The sequence below is a fragment of the Anopheles moucheti genome, chromosome X (genome assembly GCF_943734755.1).
Source record: "Anopheles moucheti chromosome X, idAnoMoucSN_F20_07, whole genome shotgun sequence".
NCBI lineage: Eukaryota > Metazoa > Arthropoda > Insecta > Diptera > Culicidae > Anopheles > Anopheles moucheti.
Genome location: NC_069142.1, coordinates 4421633 through 4448549, shown reverse-complemented (window position 1 = coordinate 4448549; position 26917 = coordinate 4421633). Strand labels below are relative to the sequence as shown.

The 26917-nt window shown below is 48.5% G+C and overlaps 2 protein-coding genes across 2 annotated transcripts; both read right to left on the bottom strand.

Moving 5' to 3' along the window:
* Window positions 1-506: 506 nt before the first annotated feature.
* Window positions 507-17517, bottom strand: LOC128306322 (uncharacterized). Its single transcript, XM_053043786.1, has 6 exons — window positions 17366-17517; window positions 4487-4991; window positions 4374-4376; window positions 1873-2469; window positions 1496-1794; window positions 507-1414 (listed from the first exon to the last, which is right to left on the bottom strand). The coding sequence occupies exons 2-6, from the start codon at window positions 4698-4700 to the stop codon at window positions 1205-1207; spliced, it is 1323 nt and encodes a 440-aa protein (XP_052899746.1). The 5' UTR covers window positions 4701-4991; window positions 17366-17517; the 3' UTR covers window positions 507-1204.
* Window positions 11891-26882, bottom strand: LOC128306321 (mucin-5AC-like). The gene is made up of 7 exons (XM_053043785.1): window positions 26874-26882; window positions 21229-21484; window positions 20644-21158; window positions 20106-20557; window positions 19710-19981; window positions 18521-19634; window positions 11891-18434 (listed from the first exon to the last, which is right to left on the bottom strand). Exons 1-7 carry the CDS (start codon window positions 26880-26882, stop codon window positions 11891-11893), a joined length of 9162 nt encoding a protein of 3053 aa, XP_052899745.1.
* Between the last annotated feature and the right edge of the window lie 35 nt (window positions 26883-26917).

The window sequence follows — 26917 nt, the reverse complement described above, 5'->3', positions numbered from 1 at the left end:
CTGATTTCCATCTTCCGTTTATCAGTGATGTATCACTTTTGCGAATAGAAACCACTTAGTTTTGGTAACTATATACACTCTTTTTAATTTTTTTTGTCGTTAATTCTTACGGGTTTCCCATTATCCCATTATCGACGTCGAAAGTAATAGAAATTTATAACAAGGATAGTTTGAGCTGAAGTTTCGGTACTGAACAAAAAATCCAATCTTTACCATATATTATGTCGTATATCTATTTTTTTTTATTACAAAATGGAGTAATTTAACATTAACAATGTTGTGTGTTGTATTGCTATCCGAGTAGGAGAGTTAGTTTCTTTTTCTTGCACATGTTAAGTTCATGTATTGCGGTAAGATGCAATTCAGTCCTTGTTGCAAATCAAACAGATAAACAGAAAGATAAAGCCACTGGATGTAGGAATCTCATGGTGAGTGGAAACAATCCTACTGTTATATTTCATGTTTTTTCAATGTTACTATCTTTGCCACACCGTTTTCGTGCTTGAAAATAGTGAGACTGACTCATAAACAAAAAAACCCAAAATGAAAGAAACATTACGCAGCAAAACAGTAGCAGGATATTGGATTTGAATAATGTTCAAATTTAAATAGTGCCTTAAACATAACGATGCTGGTAAGGTTGTGATAAAAATTGAATTAAAGTTCGTATAAACATTGGGTACTGGGCAGCTAAGCGAACGTCCGCAAACTATATGCTTTTGTGTCCTATTTTTTCGGTTTTGTTCGAGAAATCTATTTAGACTTTATCACAAAGAAAAAGTTGTCATATCGTTTTAAAAAGTAGGTAGACGCCCAATATTTCACACAACTAGGGGAATAAACTAAACAAAAAATAAAGGCTTAACGCTAACTCGCAACGGAAGTGTGCCCTCCAGAGATTGGAATATTACCTAAATTCTATAGTCTGATCGTTCGGCTTTGGCTCAACCCCCCAGGTCGCAGGCTGGACTACTGCTGGTCTAATAGGAAGCATTTGCTCCTGCCAACCGCTACGGGAGGTATGTAGCTGCACAATTAACGATGTTATAAAATGCTAGCCCAAAAAGGAAGAGAGCAGACACCAGTCTTAATATTGGTTCGCTTCGTTTCACTAACCACAACACGCAAGGACGGATTTACACGGCTTAACAGTATTGAGTAGGTGCGGTTGTTGGTTGGGTGTTTGACCCACCGCTGTGCTGCTTCACTCGTTGCAACCCAACCCGGCGGACCAGTTGCAGATGCCACCGACCGGGTCGTAACTGAGACCCTTCGGGCACGTATACTCCCAACCGATAACGCCACCGATCTCCATTTTGGCACAAGAGATGAACTTTTTGCATGACAGCGGATGTGGAAAGTTGCCCTGATCGAGACACTCGATAATGCCCGGTCCGTGCATGATCACTTTAACCTGAATAGAATGAAGAAGCTTAGCTGCTTGGTAGAAGCAAAGGCTGACGCGTTTATGGTTTATCTAGCACTGGTTAATTACCTGCGAGCTGGATTTTCCCACCTTGCGCGTATCTCCATCATCGTAGTAGTCGTAATCGATTGGAGCAGGACGATAGGTGCGGCCGGTAACATCATCCTTCTGCTTCCTTCTGCCGCTGCTAGTTTGCCTTTCGTACGGGGATGGTTGATGGTTTCGGGGGAACTGTGACAGTACGGTGGTGTCCTGCCGTGGACTGATCGTAGCCGTTGCGATCGGCGAGGTATAGATCAGTCCGGGTGTTGTTTGCTGGTAGTAATACTCGGAGTGCGTCGCAATACGGGGTCGCTGTATGGGTGTCTCTGTGGTAATAGTGGAGAAAGCAATGCGTCATCGGCGCTGCTACACGCTACACGTCCTCCTCCCTCATCACTACTTACGCAGTTTGTGCGTTGACGTCGCATGTATTGGTGCGCTGTACCCGAGCGTGTTAGGATAATCGTGCGTAACGTTATATTTGTGCGTCGTCGCCCGTCCGTTCACTTCCGCTGCATACTGGGTCTGCTTCTGCTGCTGCCGGACCCACTCCTTATCCACCACACCTTCGTACCCATTGCGGACGGTGGTGGTGCTGACGATTGGCAGCGGTGCACGCGACAGTGTGGTAAGTGCGTCGAGCAGTTCCTGCTCGATCGGTTCACCGTCGTCGTGTTCGCCTATCTGCTGATAGCGATTCTTTGCATTGTACAGCTTGCTGTTCTGCCGTATGCTGGGTTCGATGTTTTGATCAACACCGGACACATCCAGCGACTGGGGGACTGGTACATTAACCTGCTGCTCGTTAACGTTCCGTTCTGAGCCCGGCCCGGTACCGAGCGCACCGTTGCGATATTTGTTTTTCTTAAAGAACTTACTGCTCACTGGCGCGCCGGTGGACGTTGGGATTGACTCTAGGGGCGTTGGTGTTGTAGTGCGCGTCAGCGGCGAACCATTGTTTCGCCGTTTAAACAATGAGTTTACCGGTCGAGTGGATACTTCTGCATGAGGAAAGATACACAAAGACAAATGGAGAAGGAAACATTCAATTAGCGCTAACGAAGCTGTCGATCCTACCGAAGAATCTGTCAGTGTTGCAAAATACCCGGCCCATCATTCTTTTTGCGTCAAGCGCAACACACAAAGCAGAGTTGATCGTAGTCATATATGTGCTACCATCCTACAAGATGCACCCGCCAGAACACACATCCTGTTCCATGTGAATGCGGTGCGCCTTTGGAAGCAAATCAAGAATACAGCCACGATTTGCATATCGAGTTTATACAGGGTGAGTGAATTTCATCACATGCAAGTAAGATATCGATAAAACAGCTTTGGCTAATTATGCAGATGGCTCTACCCGCATTCGTGGGCGCATTCGAGATGCCAAGTTCCGTCTTCCCATATCAGTCCCCGGCATAGTACTACGACCGAGAGGATGGCTTTTGGGGGCGACTTGAGCACTGTTGTTTTTCCTGTAGGTGCCAACCAGCTCCTGCTGCGTGATTTAAAATTCAAATACCCAGCAAGTATGCAAGGAGAACCACCGTGTTTGAAAAATTCGAAACTGTCGACACGATCACCTTGAAATCGTGGTTTCAAATCCTGCACGCTAGTGCGCTAGCTCTCGCGGTTGAAAGTGGGAGTAAATATTTGTCGAAATAATGCGTGGCTGTGGCGCAACACGACGACAGCATGTCGGGGAATGCTGCTATTATTTGTCTATGAGTTCACTAATGTGGTGTTGCTAGTCCGCTCCAGGATTAATATCTAATTTGTTCAGCACGTTCGAAGGCTGGATTGGTGTTTCGTTGTCTGTATAGCATTTGGAATTTGGTTATGCATGATCGACACATTCGTGAGGGAGAGTTTATGTGTCAGACATGGAAAGTGACTCAAACGCCAACGGTCGTTTCAGTTGGACAATCAACATCATTGGAGATCCTCGGACAGATTAGCATTGTATCTGATCTGGAGTTGATCAAGATACTGTTTTAAGATGGTAGAATTAACCTTGGTAGTAAAGCAGGAAGAGAAGCTTAAGGATCCTGTATTTAAGATGGTCTGTGATCATCAAAATCGTTACAATTCAGATGAAAATTGGACTCTCGACATCTTTCCTTGATGATATGGAAATATAAAACTTTGTTAAATTAATTTCTACGTTTGAAGTTACTGAGCGCAAACTGGAATAGTGGATGATGATTGTTTAGGGAGAGCTTTGACATCTTCAGATTCAGAGCAGATCTCTTGTTCCAATGGATCGCAAAGCCTTGGTTAGCTAGCAACGACAATTCCGATCCAGTTGGTCCAGTTCCTAAAGCTTTCGCACAAAATCGAATAGTTATTTGAGAAAATTACATCCAATTACTCATTTGTAAAACAAATTCGGCAACGGTTGGGAATATTTCACAACTAGCCACATTATAAATGATGAAAGGCTAAATGTAGAGACAAACCACCTTCATGCGAAAACCTAAACGGACATGTCAACGGCTCATTGTGAGAAAAAACGGAGAGTTAGATGATGATCATGTCGTAAATCTTCGGGTCCGAAATTTGAGCTGGACGTGGTAAAAGAACGCCAAACTTTCCATCACGACAGACAAACGTCCCGAACGCGTGCTTGTTTGTTTGATGGGGAAGGGGTCGAGATTTCATCTTGTGCGATGCCCAGCGGGCGAAAACAACCCCCCTTTTTGCTACCATAACGAATTGGCTGCTAATCATGAGAGTGAGAAGACGCGTACCCCCGATCTTATATTTGCATGACCGAGAGTGAGGTTGTATAAGCAGATCATCTACCGGACTCGTTCCATTCGACCTTCGCCCGTATGGACTCCCTCCGTGGGCTCTCCAATAGGAGCTCCCTTTTGCCTCTGTCCCCTTCCACTGGGTTCCTCACCAGCTCGGCATAAGGAAGGGACCGGCAAGGGGGAGGGGAGGTAAGGTGACACACTATTTTCGCTTTCATCTGTGCGCGCCGAACACACGAGGCACGGCGTTGCCTCATCTTACCTGCACCGGGGCTTGTCTCGCTGCTGGCGTTGGGGATCGCGGTGGTGCTCTCGCTGCCCGCCGCCGTGGTGCTGCTGCCGGTGTAACCGGTTCTATTAGCGGGTCCATATTTGCGCCGTATGCTGCCGTTGCTGGTGAGGTTCGGACGGCCGACACGGCTTTGCGACACCTCGGACTTGGTGGCGATGGTGGTAGTTTCCTCCGTCGATGACATCACACTGCTGCCCGGTCGCTGTCGGTTCGCTATTTTGGCCAGATAGCTCGAGGCGGTGGTGGGACGGCGACGGCGCACCAGCAGTGACGGGGCCGGCGTCGTCGCTGTTGTCGGCTGCTGATCGGAGGTCGCCTGCTCGACGCTGGCAGAGGGCACTTCAGAGCGTCGCGTGCTCTTAGTGCGTTCGGTCGTGGTGTCTGGCTGCTCTCTGGACGTTTGCTGCGGCCCGCTGTTGCTTGGCTTACCGCCTACGGATGGACGTCTCAAGCTCGGACGGTACTGTGGACGCACCTGGACGCCGGTAACGAGTAGTACAGGATAAACGTGAGAAAGAGAGAGAGAAAGGGAAAGAGATGGAGATTAAATTAGACGCATAAAGAAGCTTTGTACTACTGCACGAGAGACAAAATAAGCAAAAACAAGTGTAGCGCTAGTGTCATTAGAGATTGTAGATTGACAAATAGAGCAGTTGTATTTGGCACTGGCGGCAAAAATTTGTGTGCCGCACAGAGTTGTCTCATCGGTGGTAAAGTGTAGGTGTTTTTGCACAACTTTAGTCTTCGGGTTTATTGTATCTTTGAAATGTTCCAATTCTGTTGTGTGCCGAGTGTATGATGGAGTGTGTATTGTCGACAAAATCACGTTGTGTGCCCCTATTGCATCCCGCTAGTTGGTTTAGAGGTTTAGAGATATTTTGTTCTTTAAGATAGATCTACACAATTCGTTGCAAACTTGCAGTTAACTATACCATCAAAAGAGATAGACAAATAGAATATAGGGAAAAGAAGGCTTAGTTTCTGCAGAGATCGCAATATAGAACAGTGCGTGTGTGTGTGTGTGTGCGATAGTAGTTTACATTGTAGAGTAAACACACTGCAAAACAACATTCCAGCATGGTCAACCTAACGCTGTTTAATGTTGAACGGTTGCGTGTTGGATCTGGAACCATGTGCTAGATTTCAGAATAGCTAATCATGCGAGTGAAGGTATAGCTGCCATACCACTCACAATAGGGCCCCGAATGACTAAGGGCACCGAATGGCGTTGGGCGTCAAGAAGGTACTGCGTGGACTGCGGTGTGCAATTTGTCACACCCACGTGGTTGTTTTCTGTTATGGTTAATTACAACCGTTGCCATCTTGCCTCACACATCTGGCTCAACTTCTGGCACACCGCATCAGCTTACAGTTGGGGATATGCCAGGATCTCTAAGCGTCTAAGCTCTGTTTTTGCCTTCGTATCGTAAATCGGCATTAGCTGTAGCGATCCAAGGTTGCGTATAAGTTTGCTATGATTCATGACTTGTCTTGAGTCGGTGCTACACATGGAGAGGTGCGTTGGGGTATTCGTATTCTCTTGGTTTGATTTGAAGGCTATCTATAATGTATTTATTTGCACATTCAATAGACATGATATTCTTGCACCAATAGCATTATCCTACTCTTAGACAAGATGCTAATCCAAGGTGGATATATCTGGTTAAACAATCCGTAGCTCTTAGGAAATCCGCTTCTCTTAGGATGTCTCATCAATTCTTGCTATATAAGCGTATCGTAAACTCACTAGATGTTGATTTCAAATCTCTTGTTTTGATCTGAAGACTATCTATGATATATTGATATGCTCATTCAATAAACAAGACTTTCTTGTAGAAATAGCATTATCCGACTCTTAGGCGAGATTCGATTCCAAGGTGGATTATATTGTGCAGCCGTCCGTAGCTCTTAGGACATCCGTATCTCTGAAGAGATCTCATCAATTCTTGCCTCAGCTTACTTTCTTCTATAGTGCGTTGTGTGTTAACATAAACAAAGCATTGCATAATCGCTACAGAGCGACAACGGTGCGGTTGTTGTTGTCGCCGTTCGTCGCTGGCCGGGATTGATTGATTTTGCATCGAAACCGGTTAGCATTCCTGGGCACCATAATCAACCTGGGTGAAAGTTGGTAATGGGGTTCGCTATTTCCAATTTTACTTTTGTTCAGCAAAAGGGCAAAAGCTGCAGGAATGCAACAACACAGCACCAAACGGGAGAAAGTTACGTGTATATAGTAGATGTGTTCACGTAAATCGTTTTTTTTTCTCTCTCCTTCTTTACGTTGCCGTTCAATCTGTTCGAGCGTCCCCGGAGATCATTCCGTTTGGAATTGAAAGTTTTCTCCGTTTGCAACCAATCATGCCTGCCCCCCCATGTGACCCACGGTGCACCGATTAGATCGGACGCCCGTTGTTTGGTGACACCGTACTTCACATTGTGTTCGCCTTGCCTAAGCACGCGCTTGCCTAAGCAAACATTTGTCCACGCCGAACGGTGGAGTTGGATCGGGTTTGTTTGTTATTTCCCGCTCCGAAAAGTGATCTCGAATCTCCCCCTCGCATCATCTTCCCTACATGGGCAGATATTATTGTCATCGCTTTACGTAACGATGCACTCTCGGCCGCAAGATTGGTCAGCTGGTGGTGAAAGGCCAAGCGGAGATGTATAAATATGTTGGCGATTCGATGAAATGGGAAAGAAGGTGCTAAATTTATTTTCTTCCTGTTACATGATGGTTCCCTTTCATTATCATCTTCCGACGGTGCCTTTCGAAAGTTACCGTCTCAGGCTTTACAGCAATAACAGCAGCAAAAAAAAAACAAGAAGCGAAGGTAAAGCTTAAGGCAATTACCTGATGCTGAGATGTTGCGAGCGGTATTGCAACAAATGTTTAAGGAAAAAAATGACACACACACGCAGAAACACAATTTCCTGCTTACATCAAACTTCACACGAAGGGAAGCTGTACCATTTTTGGAGTTAAAAATCAGGTTAGCGTCTCCATTTCCTTTTATGTAACCTTTGCGTATGCAACGCAATATAAACCTACACCCAACCGTCTAGTGGTAATGTTTAACAGTAATACGCTTTCTTAATAAATATATAAACTATTGCACACAACATCAACAAGAAAAAGACCAGATAGGTAAGTTAAGAGCAACTGTCATAATTATCCGTTTTGGCCGTGTGAAGCAATCATCAAGCTTATTAATATCACAAGGTCTGTTTATATCACACGGGCACTTTCAGTTGCCTCCATTACACGGTCCATATTCGGACGGGCCCGTTGCACAAAAATAACCACCGGAGTGGTGTGATGTAAATGCGCAACAAACCCATTTGCCGTACAAATTCCATTTTGTCAAGGTGTATAATGGTGGGTGTCCCTGAATTCATAATTGCATCGAATAGGCATAGCAAAGCGTGGCGAGATCAGACCCCCACGCTCTTGCAGCCGGAGTGCTACTTCAATTGCACTACTGTATTGATTTGTTTGGTGCCGGACACCATTGTCCGGGTGTATACCGCGGGGCATTTGAAGGTACGCATCAAAACGCCTGCTGGTACGCGACTCAACCGTTGACCATGCTTCGTTGAAGATTAATTACCGGTCATACTAGAATGATTCTCCACTGACAATGAACGGAGAGTTGAGAAGCATCCAAGAGTTTTGGACGGGCAATGGTAAGACTCTCCCCAATTCTTACATCACGACCGGTTCGGCCGGTAAAAAGCCGTACGGGTTACAACACGGCTTCCCAATCAGGCCCATAAATTGTATGCTAAACAAAGCAAATCACGTGTGGCAGGCAAACAGTATGGGGTTTTAAAAAGTGGGACACGAACCCAAAGAAATGACTAATAAAGCTGAGGCCAGAAAAAATGGTACGGTACGCAATATTTAGTTCGACGTTTTGAACGTTGCGCCATCCTGCGGCGCGAGGGTCGTCCAAACGGTAAACCATAACCAAATGTTCGACATGTTACGGAAAGAAATTATGCGTTTACAATTCGCTTGGGAATCCTGCCAGTCCTATCGTCTTCTTCTCGTGTTTTAGGTAATGAATTTGTTTGCCAAGACGTTACATCTTCTCCTATTACTCCGTCTCGTGCTGACGGGCTTAAAATGCTACGGTAAGAGCAATATATTTTACAGCTTATCGAAAGTATATATTTACCCTACAGCTGGTGATCAGTGTATGGACGTGATTGTTGTTGGAACAAAAAAATATAGTATACCTATTAGCGTCTGTCTACCCTAACCGTTACCTAATAGACTATTGTACATTCACTTTCAATATTACTGCACAGTGTGCACCATTTACATGACATGGTGTAATATCAAAGTGTGCTTTAAATGCGATACATTCCCATGACGGGTATCGCGTGTGGCATTCTTTCATCTTGCTTTTTTGTTTTTAGTCTCTGCGCACATTCCCTACCAATCAGAGCTACCGTCAATCAAACTGTGTGCTGATAATCGTGTACGTAAGAATACTAATGACAGATAGCTACTTAATAATACCGGTTTTGTTGTTTGCAGTAAGCGGGCATCTCGGTTTCGTGAGTGCCGAGAAGAATTACTGAATAATTGGCTATCGGTGTATATCTTGGACGGAATGTAAGGTTAAAACCGAATCATTACTTAGTGTTTGAGAGTGCGTCATTCTGTTTGTTAGTAAGCGCACAGTGCACAGACATTCGGCGAACTTTCTCCAAGATCAACGCTAAGGTCCTTAGTCCTTTAAGAATACTAGAGGTTAAGACAACTTCTCGTCGAATGACTCTTTGCCCTATAGCTTTCTTTTGGAACGTGTTTTCGTCGACTCGGCAAATACTTTTCTCAAGGATTTGGGGAGAAATTTGGCTGTACGTCTAGAATGCGCCTCAATAATTTACAAACTGTCATTGGTATGGGAGTAATTTTTATAACTGTATGTATGATTTGTTTGTTTGTTTGTTTGTTTTTACAATACTTGTTTTCGGATTACTGCCCCTTGAGAAATCGCGTCGTTAGTAGTTTCTAGCTTGAAAGGTGTCTCACATTGTGTACTCTGTTCTCGGTAGTGTTGTTATGGTAATATAAATCTAAATATCTTGACACATCCAGCTTAGCTTAAGGTAACGTATAGCGGGAATTAATGCATTCGATTAGCAACAGAACTATCGAAGAGTTCCTCATGTTCCGTGCACTAGCTGTCACTTTCGTCTAACACACGTATTAAGATAAAACTTGGCCTTACTACCAAATCGTGCAATTCAAGCTTTTGCACCCTTCCATAGCTTCATCAGTTTCTGCCTTTCATGCTCATGCTCTAGCGTTACTCTAACCTTTTCCTTAAAACAGACGTAAAATGCGTCGTCTAAATTTAAAAAAAAAAACCAACACGACATGCACAAACAAAGATTAAAACATATCAAACAAAATGCGTGTGTAAGTGTACCACACAGGATTAAAAACTTGTCAAACTTACACGGAACGTTTTATATGCGGTAAAGATTAAAAACACAATCAACTTGTTATACCTAGTTTAAAAAGTACTATTAAAATAGGCATTAACTAACGGCAGACATTTTGTTTCTCCACTTGAAATACGGTCTGTAATTTCAACTCTGATTGTTTCGAAAATACACTTGGATGTTTAAGATAAAAAAACACGAATTCTTCATCACCGTGTATTTATTCGCACGGTGATGAAGCGCAATCCACTCGCATTGCTCGTGTACTTCCTCCATTTGCTTCAGAAGTTATCAGTCCAACTGTCAATGGTCGACCGCAATACTATCAAATTGTTTAGGTAAAAAGACTAGCGTATGACAGCTGGGACCATATTTGGCTTTGCAGGGAAAGATGTCACGGTGACCATTTCCAACGTCAAAAAGGCAATAAATCCGTCGGCAAACATGGAGATTTAAAATAGAATGCGAAAAGAGCACGACAAACGGAGAATAAATAATTAGGGCCAGTAATAGTGGTGTGATTCTTTGTCCGTCTTTGCTGACACTGACATCGGCGTAATACGGTTGGTTGTACTGGTGTGGATTCTACATCGATGTATTTACTGTACCTATAACATTATGCGAAACCACTGTTCTAATATACACAGTTTGACTTAAATATCAGTAGCGGAGAAAGATAAGATTAATTATTTACGGGGACAGGTAGCAGGTGTGCTTTTTGTTCTCTTGTTTGTTAACTTGCTGCACACAACCACATTTTTGGGGTTGGGGAGTTGATCCATATAAAGATACCATGAAACGCCCCCAAGTAACAATGCACCAAAAATTGCCATAACACTACGCGTCACCAATCGCTAGTCAACCAGTAGTAGAGTTTGACGTTTTGCACAAATCGGGGTATTTTTGTTTTTTTGACGAATTCTTGTCCGATGGTAGTAGTTGCAGAGTGTCAACGGTACCTGCGAGCACACATCTTCTTGGGTAAAATATAAAACTCATAAAATGCAATTATATAACCACCAAACCGACTTGGAATTAGATGTCACAGAGGTTGGAAGGCAAAAAAAAACAAACAAACAACTTTGTTAGTAAAATAAACCAAAAAATAAAACATTAGATGGAAAACTGTCATTGACATGCAGTAATCGATAAATGACACACAGCAGTTGGAGTACGTAACAGGTTGAGGTACGTTTCAGTTGGAATGCAGTTCACAACACACACACATTAAACAACCGGGGAGGACTTTCGCTTCTGTACATTCATTTCTACCTCTTGGCGGTTCCTATGGCAACAATAATTAGTCACTCCGCTGCACAACAATGTAAGGGATATGTGTATTAATTAGTTAAAAAACAAAATGGTGTAAGGTACACAAAAACAAAATGGAAGTATGTGCAAAATTAATCAGATAGGTAAGGGAAAGAATGGATGAAACAAAACAGAGCAAAAAAACAGTAACACACACACACACACACACAATTAGATAAAATTCCTTATTCCGAATTTATGCCATTTTGTTTTTCTTGGTTGTTGGTTATTTGTAGAGTGTTTTGGCTTACCCTCGGGAGTGTTAAGTAAAATGGGGTTGTCGGACTATTTTGCGACATCCGACATACCATATTTGTCTCACATTCACACATGGACACATACACGCATACACACATAAAAACACGCACGCATACAGATACACACACACACACACATGAACCTGCTTGTGATTGCCCCCGGGTGGGGTCAAGGGTGTCCACAAAGATTAGAGATATACAGTAATATAAAGAAGAAAAAAAAACAGCAAACTGTGTCGCGCGCTTTCCGTTCTCTCGACCATCTTTGACCATCGTCGAACCAGGGTTTTGATGCCATGTCGGTGGTTCGCTATATCGCACCGGCAAACACGCCGGCCATGCCTTAACTAACCTCGGCCGTACGGCGCAAGAAGTATGCCGCGGACGACGGTATACTATGGCTGACGAGCTGTTCTGCCGTACCGCTGCCGAGCGGCGTCTGTCCACTCTCCGCCGACTGTCTACTGTCACCGTCGCCGAGTATTTCGCGATCGAGATGTTCCGCCTCGAGGGCAACCGGATCGGCGTCGCTGGTTAGCTGGCGCGTCAGCTCATCGTTATCCAGCTCCGGCCGGTAGACGGGCGAGAACAGCAGCCGATCCTGCCGCTCGCCGGAGATTTCGCGCGTGGTAAAATCGGGCCGCAGTATCGGTGACAGCGGTATGCTGTACTTATCGTTTTTGCTTTCGATCTTGAGCTCGTGCGATTGCGCGTCCGGCAGGTTCACCGGCAGCACGTACTTGATGTTGAAGTCTATCTTAGTGATCGGTGCGGGCGTGGTTGTGGTGGTGGTCGTGGTACTGGTGGTCGTCGTCGTTTCGGTAGTGGTCGGTACACGGTACGTGGACGCTTTCGAGCTGATCACCTTCGGCAGTGGCACCACCGGGATGTCTTTCGACTTCCTGTATGATGGACCACCACCGCCGTTCTGTGCCGCGTCCGGTGTGCTAAAGTTCGGACGCAACGACAGGGACGATACGTACTTGCGGTTGTTTGTGTAATGGCGTGTGTTGGTCGCTTTGGTCGTCGTGATCGGTGCCGGTTCGGTCGTGAACAACGGTTCGGTAGTGGCGAACACCCGCTCATTGTCAGCTTCGGCGGAACTGTCCTTGCTGTAGGCAAAGTCGGACACCCGCGACGCAGTCAGGACCGGTTCCGGGCGCTTGGTGTACTTTCTCTTGCTCTCTTTGCTCGGCAGCACCAGCGACTGGACGCGATCGACCACCGTACTACTGTCGGACGGCAGGTCTGCCGCCGTGGTCGTCAGTAGCTCCGGTGCTGAGGATGAGCTGGTCGTTGCGGGTGTCGTCGTCGTGGTCGTCTTGGTGGTGGTCGTTTCGCTCGACGGCTCCTGGAAAGAGAACTCCGCCGGCAGTGTGTACTTGTGCACGATTTCGCGCTGCGTCGAGGAAGATACCACCGGTGTCGTTCGGGTGGAACTCAGCGTGACGCTCTTGAAGGTGGTGTCTTCCGGCTCGACCACCACCGTAGTGGTTAGTTCTTCACCCGGACCGTAGTAGTCAGTCGTCTGTGGTTTGAACCCGTTGCCCCTCTGTCTGTCCTCGTTGGCCGGCTCCGTATCGGTATCGTCCGTCAGGTCTGGCCGCAAGCTAGTTACCTGCACGTAGCGATCTGTTTCCGCCGCCAGCTGGGTCACCGCCGGCAGTTCATCGTCCTGCTCCGGTGGGCTAGCACCAGTAGCCGAGCTAAAATCTACACTCGAGATGCGCTCTATTTCCTGATGAGGCGCCACAGTTGCCGTATCCTGCTCTGTCTCGACCTGCGGTGGCATGTCGGTGGTCGGGAACCCAACACCCTTCTCCGGATCGAACAAACCCTCGAGCGGTATGGTCGACGTCTCCACGGTGAACACACTGTTAGACGACAGTACCACAGTGCGACCACGTCCGCTATCCGCGTCCTCATCGTCGAGGACCCGCTCCGTCACTGGCGCACCACTGCCGAGCGTGGTTGTCGTGTAGCTACTGCTGCTGGTACTGGTCGCACTACCCGTCCGATTGTTGGCCCGGTTCGGCTCCACCAGCCGTATGATAATCTTCCGATTGATCTCACCAAGCTTCTGCATGACGGGCAGCTCGTCCGGATTGCTCGTGTTCTTCGTGTAGATTTCAACGACCCGGTGTATCTTCACCAGCTTGTCCGTCCTGTTCGCCGCCGGCAGTTCAATCTCCTGCTCCTCGGTCCGATAAATCTCGGTCGACGACGGGACCGATTCGTTTTCCTTATCGATCGAGAACACGTGGTACAGCGTGGTCGGCTTGACGGTGGTCGTCGACGTTCTACTACGGTCCTGCAATACATTGACATCATCAATATCGATATTATCATTAATCGTGTAGATCGTGTCAGCCGTATTGAGTGTCGTGTAGTGAGTCTCATCGGATGCGGTGTAGTATTCGGTGGTGGTTCTGAATGTGTTGACTGTATCCTCGTACGAGGTAGTGTTTTCGGCCTCGCTTACTGTCTCGAGTAGCCAGGGTGAGGTGGTGGTGGTTGGTGGTGTTAGCTCCTCCGTACCGTTCTGGCTAGCGATAGGGGCAACGGTAAAAGCGGTCGTTGATGAGTGTGGCTGTTTTGTGTCGTCGGTGGGAAACTCGGCCACGGATAGCGTTGTCTCCTTGTGCGTTTGTGGCGTTGTCTGTGCTACACCTTCTGCCGTATCTTTCGTTGTTAGTAAGAACACCGCCGGCAGTGTTACGTTCTGCCCCGCGCGCGTACCATTGTAAAAGCTGCCCAAGCCACTACCGACCGACGTGACCGGTACGCTCACGGAGGTGAAGTTACGTCGGCTGGTGGGTTTGCGTGGCTGGTAGCGACGTGTCGCGAACCCTGCCCCCTGCTCCAGATCGTTCAGCGTCGAGGCAACCTGGACGCGTTCGCCCTCCACACCAGCGTCCGGTTTGTTCGGCAGCGCAACGGTCGTCGACCGATGGCGCCCGAATGTGAGCCGCGTGCGGGTCGTAAGCGTGAAGCGTGGGCGCGGTGTCGTGACGCTGCCTGCCACCGGTACACCCGGGTCACCGCTCAGCACGGTACCGTTCTGTGCCGTCGGTTTGTAACCACCAACATTGCCGAACGGTCGTCGGGTGCGCGTGGTAAATGTGCGCTGCGTGGTCGCTGATGCGGAAGCGTCCGCATTACCCGGCGCTGCCGGTTGGTTATTCTTGAAGATGAACCGATTGCTGCCCGCGTTCGGCTGTACGCGTGGCGGCGTTGGACCCACGCGGGATCCTGGCCGTCGCACACCACCGTACGCCGCTTCCGGACGTGGCTTCTCCGTCTCGGCGTCCTGCGGCACCAAACCATTGCTAGCGTCGTTGCCCAGCTGTCCGAACAGTTTCTTACCTTGACGTTGAATCTCATTGTCACCCTCGTTTTCCTCACCACTGTAGCGCTGCTCCTCCGACGAGGTGAACCTATCTTCCAGCGTCGTTCTGTCGGTGGCATCCGACCCCGGTGGTGCCACGGTGGTCGTGCTGGTGGTGGTCGTAGTACGCGCGAACAGGTTCGGTCTCTTCGGCAACAGTACCGAGGTGCGGTTGATCGACTTCTGCTCGACCGGTTTCGATGTGACCGTTGCTTTGTCGAACGAATTCTCAAACGCTTGCGGTCGTGCGGGACGGTTCAGTGAGTACGCCTGCCGACGCCTCGTTGGGCGTGCCGACGGTTGAGCGGTGTCGTCACCGTTTGCCGCTTCATTCAGCGGTGCCGCGGTCGTCGTTGTGCGGCTGCCGAGTACCAGCGGTTTCCGTTTGCGCGATGGCACGAATGGTGCTGGACCGGCCGACACGGCACTGTCACCGTCCGCCGTAGTAGCGACAACCGATTCTTCCGTCGTGGTGGACAGCCGACCGTTGCGGGCCAACGAGAACGAGGGCCGGTTACGTCGCGTCGGTACAAACTTCTTGATCGGCTCTGTCGGTTCCGGTGCTTCGGTGGTGACAAACTTGCCCGTAAACTTGCGTCTCGTCACACCACCACCGAAGACACGCGTCGAACTACGGCTTGGGATTGACTCCGATTCAATCTGCTGGCTATCGGTAATGCGCGTACCGTCTGATTTCTGAGGCGTGTACGATGGTTTCTGCGGCGACAGACTGGCGGAAACCAGATTGGCACTCGGATTCGCTTCGGTAACGGATGCGGCTAGCGTGGATAGGCTTTCAGTCTCATCTTCCTCATCAAGATCTTCGTTGGTGCGAAGATTTGGTAGGTTGAGTAAATTGTCACTGTTCAGCAGATCGTAACCCGGTGCGATTTCGTTCGACGTGTCCGTAATGACGGTGGTAAAGTCCGAGTTGGCCACATTGCTGTCCGGGAACGTGGGTTCCGCGGTAAACGCTTCAGTGGAGGTCGCCGTTGAAGATGTCTTCAAAAACCGATTACCTGGTAACCGTTGGCGGCGTTGCTCCGTGTTGAATGTGGTCCGTGGTCTAGCGACAGGACTTTCCTCAGTTGAGGTCGTCGCGGTAGCAGCTACCGTTGTGGTGGTCGTACGGCGGCGGTTTGCCCGCTGACGTTTGGTAGTGGAAATACCCGTCGCCCGTTCCGTCACATCGTTGCCGAGCGGTTCTTCCGCCACAGACAACCGAGATCCGACGACACCATCAGCGTTCAGCTGTTTCCTGGGCACGAACGGTCTACGCGACGGTGATCTTGTTGCTTCCTGCTCCGAGGCAGCAGATCCCGTGCTAGAATCCAGTGTCGTTCGCAACCGTGCCGGGCGCGTTGGACGCGTGCGTCCCGGGATGAAGGTTTTGTTCGTGTTGACCTCCGAAACGACAACGTTCAGCGTTGTGTCGACGGCTTCGGTGGTGCTACTGGCTGTGTACCGATCTCTCAAGCTGGACGAAACTAGCTTTCTCGGCTGGGGCGTAGTCGTATCGACCTCGGCAGCATTCACATTGTACACCGTGGTGAGCTCGTTCAGTAACCTACCGTCCGGTGTGACGGTCTCCTCATTGAATGGCAGATTGGCCTGTTCCGTGGACATGTCATTTAAGTTCTCAGCCAATCCGTTGTTTACCATGTTGTCCAGATTTTCACGCCCAAATGGACGACCCCTAAAGGTGGACCGGGAGGCGGACGGCAGTGTGCTGGAAAACTCTTGCACCGGTTGCGTCGGGAAGGTGGGACTCGGCGTACCACTCGTCAGCTCGTTACGACTGCTAAACCCATAGCGCAACGCGGTACCGAGTGTGAGCAGAATGCGCTCCTGCGTCATGAACGGATCCTCCGCAATGCGTGTGTACGATTTAACCTCTCCCTGATCGAACGGTGTCACGTTGCCGTACGTTTCCGTCTCTATGCGTGGCTCTTCGGTCGATGGTGTCGGCGCTGCATCGCTCGTGCGACGACCACTATATAGACTAAAGTTAACGCGCCGTAACGAACCACGGTCGGACGCCGTCGTCAACGGTTCCGCGGTCGGTGCGCTCGTCGTAAAGCCGGACGGTGGAGTGCGACCGATTGCGAAACGATTAGCGGCCAGTTCTCCGGTAGATGGTCTCGAGCGGCGACGCGTAGTTTGCGTGGTGGTGGTCGTGCTAACAACCCCGTCCGCCGAGCGTGCGCTTTGCGGTTCAACGTAAGACAACGGCGTGGAAGCGACCAACGATTCGGGCGCGGTACGGAACCGCACCCGGCCACGATTACCGCGCACGGTTGCCCGCGTCGCGGGCGTCTGCTCATTACTCTGTCTACCATCTACAACTTCACTACTCTCGGGCGTAGCGGTGCCGACCCTACGCTGCCGGCTTGCTGAAAGATCAAATCTCTGGGCATTGGAAAAACTCACCTTTACCGATCGGAGTGTCGTCGACTCTTGCTCTGGTGCGGAAGTGGTAGCTAAGCTGTTCGCAGTATCTGGCAGGCGCGTCGGACGTGTGCGACGTGCGCCTGCTGCGAATGGGCGTGGCGCTGCCTTTATCGGAGCGACACCACTTCCCGGGGGAACTTTCCGACTAGGGTTAGTGACAGGTTCTAGTGTAGCGGTGGTAGTCGTTGGCTTCCTAGTTCTTGTGAATTTGAAAACTGAGTTAGAAGTAGCATCGTTAGTGAGGGAACTAGCCGTAGCTGAGACCGGGAGGGTCGTCGACACAGACGGCACACCGGTCGTCGTGGTGATGGTGGTAACGATCGCCTCATAGTCGGTGGAACCCTGCACACCACCGTCGTACGGTGGCTCGAAGCGCTTATCGTTATTAGCAAAAGTATCACTACCCTCCAAACCAGCGTCCAGACTGCTAACACTACTACCAGTAACGCTTTCACCTGTGTTTAGTATGGTGGTTACCTCTAGCGTCGTTTCACTGTGTGTTGCTTGGGAACCGTCACTATTAATACCATCGTCCATTTTGTGCAAAGTTGAAACAATTGGTACAGTGGTGTCAGTCACCTCCGGATTAGGCTGGTAATCGACATTCGACAGGACCTGCTGCACCGGCAGTTCGGCAGCACTACTGTCACTGTTCGGGGCATTTGTAGCGCTCGAAAATGCTAAATTGGTTGGTTTGGTGGTGGCAGCAGTGTCGCTACCATTGCTAGTACTACTATCGCTATCGTTACTACTATTACTACTACTACTACTTTCGCTATTGCCGCTGCGGTCGTTGTCGTTGCTAATGGTGTTGCTGTTAACGCGCTCAACACTACTATACTGTCGTGTGCTGTAAGGTATCAAGTTTGGTTCTGAAGATTGTGATGGATCGATCGTGGTGGTGGAAGCTGTAGTGTATATGGTTTGGAAGTCTGTAGATGGTACCAAAAGAGAAGAATCTGTGCCTACATCATCACGTTCGGCATCCTGCAACCTACTGCTGGTGTACGGTATGCTGGTCGTCCGCCTACGGTCGATGGTGTTGTAGCTGCAGACGAACGAAAGAGAAGTGAGAGTGATGACACGCCAGATCAGATTTGACGCCAGATTTGTTTTAGTATCCTTTCAACCTACCGATTTGGAGACGAACGCTCCGGTTCACTTTCTGCCACAGTCGTTGCTTCCGTCGGTTTGCGGAACCAGTTCCGATTCACCGTATTGTACTGCGCCCCACCAGCAGCAGCTTTCTCCGGCTCTCTGTCCTCGTCCTGTGCCGCATCGTCACCCTCTACCTCCTCACCCTCCTGCTCGGCAATCGTTGTCGGACGCTGACGTCTAATGCTGACATACTTCGGCACCGAGGTCGGTTTGTTCGTCGCAAACGTAGATGGTTGGTTCTCTTCCTCATCTATATCGTCGTCGTCGTCGTACCGATCCTCGATCGACGTTGCCTTCGTTGGGCGCACCCGGTTCAGCGTAACGTATTTGGGCTTTTCGCGGAACACACCCTCAAACTCGGGCAACTGGTCCAGCCCTTCATTCTGGGGCCCAACGCGACTGTTCGTATACGAGTTGCGCACCACGGACGAGTATTTGTTTTCCGGCAGCGAACCCGTCTTATCCTGCTGGGTAAACGTGATGGCCGGGCGGAACTTTTGCCCAACGTTACCAGTGCGGCTCAGCACACGCTCGTACAGGGACTTGCTGATGGTCGGTGCGGTCGTCGATATTTGGTCCGATTCCGCATCCTTCAGCAGTATGGACCCATCCTCCTGTGCCTGGAGCTGCTTCTCCAGCTCCTCAATACCACCGACCTTTTTGATCAGCGCAATCAGCTCCTTGATCACCTTGGGATCTTCTTCCGGCTGGGTTTCGGTGTTATCTTCATCGGAGTAGTCTACCTCCACGGTCGGCTCAGTCGTGGTCGTGGTGGTGAACGTTCCTCGGTTGAAGAAGTTGCTCCGGTTGGTGGGTACCGTGATGCGGGGCCGTTGCGTGGTTGAAGTTGTCGGTGTTGCCACCGTCGTCGTGGTGCTCGTGGTGCTTGTGGTGGAAGTGGTTGCGACGGTCTTGGAGCAGATCACATTGCGCGCATAATCGCACGAATCGGCCAGCTTGTTAAACACCAACCCGGATGGGCAGGTGAACTGATGCGCCACCAAACCAAGGCTGGGACTATCCAGACACCAGAAGTATTTCTTACAATCTCGCGGATGTGGAAAGAAACCTTCATCCTCGCATTTAAAGTCTGCAAAGGGGTAAACGAAAGGAAAACGAACGTTAGTCTCGATCACGCCTCTGTACACGTGTAAGCGACATATACCTGCTCCCGGATCAGGAGTGGTTGGTGGTTGCGGGGTGGTCGTTCTTCCGCCAATGTACAAAGAATCTTCCGTCGTGGTCGTGGTGGTGGTGCTGGTCGTGGTAACGCGTGCCGGCCTAGCTACCTTGCGCCCTTGAGATGTTTTGAACGATGCCTTAATTTCGTTATTGTTGTCAGTATTCACACGGTTGCGCGTTGCCGAACCGGGGCGACTGCGCGAACGGTTCGGTTTCCGCGGTCTGCCCGATGAAGCAACATCGTTTATGCCCACTCTGAAATGGTTGATGAAACAAAAAAAAAACACAATTAGTCCGATGGTTGCGCAACGCCACACGCTCCCGCGCTGTACGTTCTTGTCTACGTGAGCTTGAGATCTCGGTACGGATCGGTACTTACTCGGTGCTAGCTAGCAGTGCTTCCTTCGCTGCTTCAATGATCGGGTACGGTTTGCCGTGACAGGTACCTCTGAAGTCATCGTTATCGATCGACCAGAACATGATACCACCGAGCCCGTTCTCCGCGACGTACTTCGCCTTACGGCGGGCGATTGCTTCATCGTCGTAGCCGACCCACTGGTTACCCTTGTACGCGTACGGTCCCATTGCCTTTGGGTTTGGTTGGACCACCGTCCAGTCGGAGCTTTCCTTCAGGCTCGAACAGATCTCGTAGTACGCGAGGTAGCCTTTTTCGCGCGTTGCATCGCCCTGCTCTCCCGGACCGTCGGCGGGTGCTCCAATGTCAGTAGCGTCCGGGTTGTACAGCGTGTACGATCGGCCGTACGTCGGAATACCCAGCACGAGCTTCTCACGATCTGCTCCAGCTTTCAAGTAGAACTTCACACTGTAATCCTGCAGAAAGGGCAAAAGACAACGACACAAAAATAGCACGTTAGACCACAACTCCTGACATGGTAGGATGTAGCTGAGCTACTTACAATGTTCAGCTCGGAATCGAAGTTATACTCAGACGCTTCTTCCAGCGAAAACAGCGGCGAATGATGATTTACAGCTGGTTCGTACGCACTGTGATAATCGTACGACAGCAGATTGAACCAATCGAGATACTTGTTCAACTTCGGCACATCGTAACCCTTTTCGACGTATTCGATACCGGCTGGTACCGCCATCGTCAGCAGCAGTCTTGGTCGGCCCGTTTTCGACGCTTCGCGCTCAAACTCCTCGCGCAGCTCCTGCACCAGTTGGGCGTAGTTTTCCCGATCCTTCGGCTTCGAACCATCGCGGAATGCCGGATACTCCCAGTCCAGATCGAGCCCATCGAATTGGTTTTGGCGCAAAAATTTGATCGTATTCTTCACGAACTGGTTGCGTCGTTCCGCGTCCGCCACCAACGGGGAGAATCGCGATGAACCCTCATTCCAACCACCGATCGCAAGCAGGGTTTTCAGATTTTTGTTGTACGTCTTCAAGCCGGTAAACTTTGCAAATCCACCTGTTAATGCGGGAAGGTGACATGATGTCGTGTGGAAGCGTTTGCAAATGGTCGATGGTGGTGCACTTACCTTGCTCGATATCCTGATATTTGTCGTACGGTTTCAACGTGTTCTCTTTCGTAAAACCCCCGAACGAGTAGATCAGATGTGTGCAGAGGTATGGGTTTATGTTTTGCGGCGTAAACTTCGCTGTACCCGGTCGGTAGACGGACCAGTTTGTGTAGTAGCAAACGACACGCTGGTTATTGTCGGCTGCCAGTGATTCATTGCTGCTCCATAATGCTAGAATCGCTATTGCCAAGAATAGCTCCGCTCCTTTGTGAAGCTGTGCAAAAGTGAGAAGAGAATTGTACGATGCTAAATGATTGCGGTAGAACTCGTCTGCTCAGAAGCGCCCAAGAAGATTAACATCTCGCTTTTATGGTACAACATTCCCTGGAAGTGAGCTCCAATTTTGCTTTCCTTTAACGATCCATCCCCCAAAAAGCTTTCAAAAGATTGCGATCATCTCACATCAAACGTATCAAAGAGATGTCATACAGTCGCATATTTGGGCATTGGGACGCGCTAACTCTATTAACGTGCCTATATACGAAAACAATTCTTTTCAACCTCGCAATTCTGACAAGTAGTCCGAATGGAGAGCTAGACAACCCACGTAGAATAGCGGCGAAATACTTTTTAACTTTTATGCCCCTTTGTTAGCCCGGAGTTTGTTATGAGTTCGTCATTCTGGCGAATTGCCTCAAACTCACGCTCAAGATGTCTATCTTGGGTTAGCTTTTAACAGACTGAAGCGAAATAGCTTAGGTGTAAATAATATGTTTAATGTTTGACCGACGATTAGAACAAGCTAGCACCCAAGGGTTTTTGCCGCCTTCAATGAATAAAATTAACTGAAAATCCGGTTCCAAACGATCGACGAAGTCAGAACTCTTTGGAACCCATGTTCGGTTGAACGTAGTCAGAATTCTTGAGGTTCTAATCTATCTTTTGCTTCTGAGATGCGGAACCAATGTCCAGAGATAAGATTGATTGGAACGATAAGCAATTCTTCATAAGTGTTACACCGTCAAACTTCAAGAATAGTGGGAATTCCTCTATTCCGACAAATGATTGCAGCAGTCAGTAAGGTTCACAAGCATAACAACGTGCTTCATGGTTGTAAAACCCGTACACACGCATCATTAAAGCTCATGTATGTTGCTTTTTTTGGTTGTTTGGTCCGGCGTCCGATGACTTCTGGCACGTTCTCTCTTTCGGGGGGGGGCTAGAAAAGTATCTTTCCACCACGACAGGTATTACGAAACACTACAACGGCAGAAGAAGCACGAGAAAGAAAGGTAGATAGAGAGAGAGAGAGAGAGAAAAGCAAAAGCTCCCTCCCATCCAATATCCTTTCCCGGATCCAAATAGCTGGCAGGTTGGCTCCACATAAAGTCCCGCCTGTCCACACACCTCACCCAACCGCCTTCCGCCGCGTACGCGTATGTGGGAAACTAAACGGCTTATGCCATTGTGCGGCGGTGGGTGATGGTGGATGATGGTGTGGTGTGTTGTTTTGATTGCCATTACGAAAGCAACAACAACCGTACGGTGGGCACAGCGCTAAGTGAAAGTTGTAGTCGAATCTTCGGTAACGGCAGTTAACCCCCCTATTCCGGGCCGCGTCATCAGGTTGATATGGTGATGGGTGAGCGCGCAATACCCACGGTGAGCCCAGCCCCGAATACCATCCTCCCGACTTCAGGGGTGTTTCCGTGTGGACCGGTGAAAGATCGGTGGACAAAAATCGAATCACACACAATTTGTGTGTCTGTGTGTGTGTGTGTAAGGTGACCGGTGAAACTGATTGGTTCAAGTGTGGTGTGGCCTCCGACAGCGGTTAAGGTGTGTCATCCGGAAATTCCATCTCGCGCCGGATGGGCAAGATCGCGGCGTTGAAAAGGTGAACGGGTGTGAGGGTTAAATTTATCGTCCCGTTCGTTTTTTTTGGGCGAAGGAAAGGAAGGGGGAGAGGGGTGGGGGATGGTGCCTTCCCATTTTTCTTTTGTACCTCACCCATCCCCTCCCCCTCTTGGTGTGATGCTGTTTATAAACTTTCCTTTTCCGTGGAGCGGATCAGGTTGCATTTTTTTTCGGGATGGGTGCTGGATTATACGAAAATTCTTCAACGCGTCACGCTCCGCACGCATGTGACAGTTGTGCATCCCAAGCTACATGATTCGGGATGTAACGCCGTGTCGCAACAAGGACACGCAACAGCACGCATTGCCGCATTGGAGGGAAGGACCTTGGGCGGTTGGACGATAAAAAATCAATTATCGAACAGGAGAGCAACGTTCACCGGAGGTGATAAAGTAAAAGTACTTGCAGCCAGTGCCATAACACGCAACAGAAACAAAAAAAATGAAGCAGGATTAAATAGTCACATCGAAAAAAGGCCTTCCCTCCCCGAAATTGGCAACCTGTTCTGTTGCTTCACGGTTGTTTTTTTTTTTTGTTTTTCGTACACGCGGTTTGGAATTTCTTTCGAGTTATCAGCTTTTTTTTGCCACCAACAGTGTGTGCGTATCAGGCTAATCATCGCCCAGTCTTGCAATCGGGTTGCTTAATGTGGTAGCCCACGTTTCCCGCGTTACTCCCCGCCGTGCCTATTCCGCCAAGAAGGCGGCGTGAAACCGGTACCGTCAACAGAGCTAAAGGTGATATTGCTCAAAAGCCGTTGCGTAATGCTTGTGGTTTTTTTTTTGTTTTTGAGTGTTGTGCTACAGCTACAACAAGAGGGAAGAGCCGATAAAAGAGTGGAGAGAAACAGCAGGGAGAAATGACAAAAAAAAAACAAAAAGCAGAAGAAGCACCAAACCAAACAGGCAAGCAACATCACTGAAACCTGTTCCATCGCTAGCAGGATGTTTTTCGGGTGCGTTGGCTAATAGCGTAATGTTTTCCACCCAAAAAAAAAAAAACAAAAATGCGGACACCAAACATAATGGCCGATGGGAGACCCGACCCATAACCAGAAATTGATCGCAAGCTTCTCGGTCATCGGTGGTGCGGTGATACGCCGCTTACGGGCTTAAAATGCCGATTTTCCTTTCAAACGAACGAATGAGGCTGCACCCCCACCCGCCCCAACCCCGAAAATATAAAAATCGCTCGAGGCCATTTGCTTTAATTCGGTGCTTTATTCGGGACGTTCGGCGCGTGGATAAGCGAACCGCTCGGCGTTACGTTTTGGAAGCTGATGTTTATGGATGCGTAGAATCACGTACAAAACCGAACAAAACCGGGCGAGAATTGGCACATTTAGGGGCACGAAATAGACCGCACATTGGCTACGTTTCGATGTGTTTGCATGACTGGGTCGCATACCGGACATATACAGCGTTCCCCACTTAGCAAAACGCTATGTGACATCACGCCCGCGGGGTCGCCCAATTTCACAAGGTTGGCCCGTGCAACGGCAACGAAATCGAGGTATTTATTAACACGCTTTGTTACCTAGTTCCGTCTTTTGCCGTACGATTATGACGCTATTTAATCGTAATATCCCTACGCAGTGGTCGCGGTTTACTAATTAGCGTACACACTACGCTCATGTTGACGTATCAGCTACTACCGGAATGTGCGACACCGGCGAAAGTGACACTTCTTACCGCACCGATGCAAATGAAGTGTGTACATAGTAAAAGTGAAATTGTTTGAGCCGGTAGCGTTCGGTTTTGTGTTTGCTCGAGGTTCGATAAAACGTATTGCAACACAGCGCGTGTGGCCAGCCCGATGTGCGTATGACGCTTTCGCAAACATTCGTCCGCGAGTTAGCGCATTCATTTCGAATGCTACGTTTTGTCGCACCCAATGTGCGATGAACCGTTTCGGTCATCCGATACTTATTGCTGGGCTTCGCTTTTAATTCATTGTACAAATGAATCAAATTCATTACCTTTAAGGTCAAATCAATATGGTGGCCTTCTAAGCACAAACAACAAAAACAAAAAAAAAAACAGCAGCAAACAATGACACAAGCAGCATCTCTTTGTCGTTAACTATTGAAGCTTTCGGTAGTGGAAATTGGTATTGTTTGCTGTTAAAATGAACACATCACTTCGGTATCTTTCCTTTTATTTTTCCACCCCCTGGTTGTGTATATCCAACACTGGCACGCGTTAACGCTTGTTGAATAATGAAATAATCTAACCTCCTTTCTAATCATCTTACAATCCCCATCTCAACAAATAGCAAATCTCACACAAGATTAACATATTACCAGTGTTAACCATAATCGATCAGCCTTTGCGCGTGTAATAGTTGACTGTGTTGTGTGCACAGTCATGCAATTGTAATAATACGTAATGTTTTTTTTTTTTGCTGGCAGGAAGAGGAAACGCATCTTCACCACACGAGCACAACAGTGCACAATCTATATGAGAAACTCTTGACTTGAATGACTGGGTTACGAGGCCAAACGAGTGATGGTGTTTTGTTTCTTTTTTCTTCTTCCCTTTAAAGAGGCTTCATTATCTTCAGCATGCATTGCCTATCGGTGTAACGCATGGCTGATCATGCCGAAGACAACCATCTCAGCAGGCTTCACACGTCACCACACCACCGTCCGGTGCTGCTATAGCCCGATTGTAGTCTAATTACTGCCTGTGAGAAGTTTCGCTTTTTTTTATTTCGCGCAGACACAGGTTTAATGGAACCTGGATAACATTTGTCCAAAGTTGTGTGCTTTTAATTACATTATTATTAAATCATGAGGTAAATTTATGTTTTTTTTTTTCGGTAGCCAACTTTCAAGCTACCTGTGAGGCTACTGGTGATGTTGCTACTTATATCTTGTAGCGCTTCATTGTTCCCCTCTTCTAATATCCAACTCCCACCACGTTACGGAAATGTTGCGTGTGTAAATATTTAAACGATGAAGCACAGAACTGAAGAAATCGAAGAAAAACAAACACGATGCATCATTTGCCAAATAAATATTTTTGACATGAACAATCATCAAGGTAAGGCGAAAAGGTTAAAACAAAGAGGAGCAATAGACAACGAAAAAAAAAAACAGAGAAGTACAGTGACGAAACGTTGCGCGGGTTAGAAATGAACTCACCCCTTCGGATGAACGCAAAAGGGGGCAATGGACACAGCGCTTGCGACAAAGCGTCGACTGGGAACGGCCATTACCGGTGAGCGGTGTCCCAGCATGAATTTAAATTCGGCTTGAAGCTGTAAATCCGTACGAGCAGTACCCGATTTTAACTGCACGGGATCGGAATGATGATCACGCACAAAAGCGTGACTCACTTCGTAGGTGGTTCTGGGATATTACAACACACACCATTCTACCCGAAACAGCTATGGTGAGTTTTTTTTCTTTTCGTTGGTTTTGTTTTGGGAGCTTGCGTGGTTAGCTTAGAGTGCGCTTTGCCGTGACTTCTACACCTTCTACGCACGTTGTACCGATCGCTACTTTAGTCGATGGCTGTAGCGCGGGTTAGGACAACAATGTGTAAACGCTTGTCCAGCGGAAAGTGCAACCAATTAAGGATGTACCTGGTCAGAATGCACAAACCCATTCTAACTATTAATAGAGCCGTACGCGGGTGTATTAACTACCCAACAGCAACTGCTAACGGTATCGCAAGCTGCATCGGTTAGACCCCTCCAAAAAACAATGCATATAGGTAGATGTATGACAGTTGCCGACTTACCGGAAACATGGTTGTGCTCGTTCGCCTCCGATTTTGATTCTGCT

Bases quoted from the DNA above. Each gene is read 5' to 3' on its own strand.
- LOC128306322 (XM_053043786.1), bottom strand. From the start codon at position 4,700: ATGTCATCGACGGAGGAAACTACCACCATCGCCACCAAGTCCGAGGTG. The intron at 1,795-1,872 runs GTAAGTAGTGAT...CTATTACCACAG, and splicing joins GACGTCAACGCACAAACTGC to AGACACCCATACAGCGACCC. The intron at 1,415-1,495 runs GTAATTAACCAG...CATTCTATTCAG, and splicing joins TGGGAAAATCCAGCTCGCAG to GTTAAAGTGATCATGCACGG.
- LOC128306321 (XM_053043785.1), bottom strand. The intron at 20,558-20,643 runs GTAAGTAGCTCA...CCCTTTCTGCAG, and splicing joins TCGATTCCGAGCTGAACATT to GATTACAGTGTGAAGTTCTA. The intron at 19,982-20,105 runs GTAAGTACCGAT...CAACCATTTCAG, and splicing joins GCACTGCTAGCTAGCACCGA to AGTGGGCATAAACGATGTTG.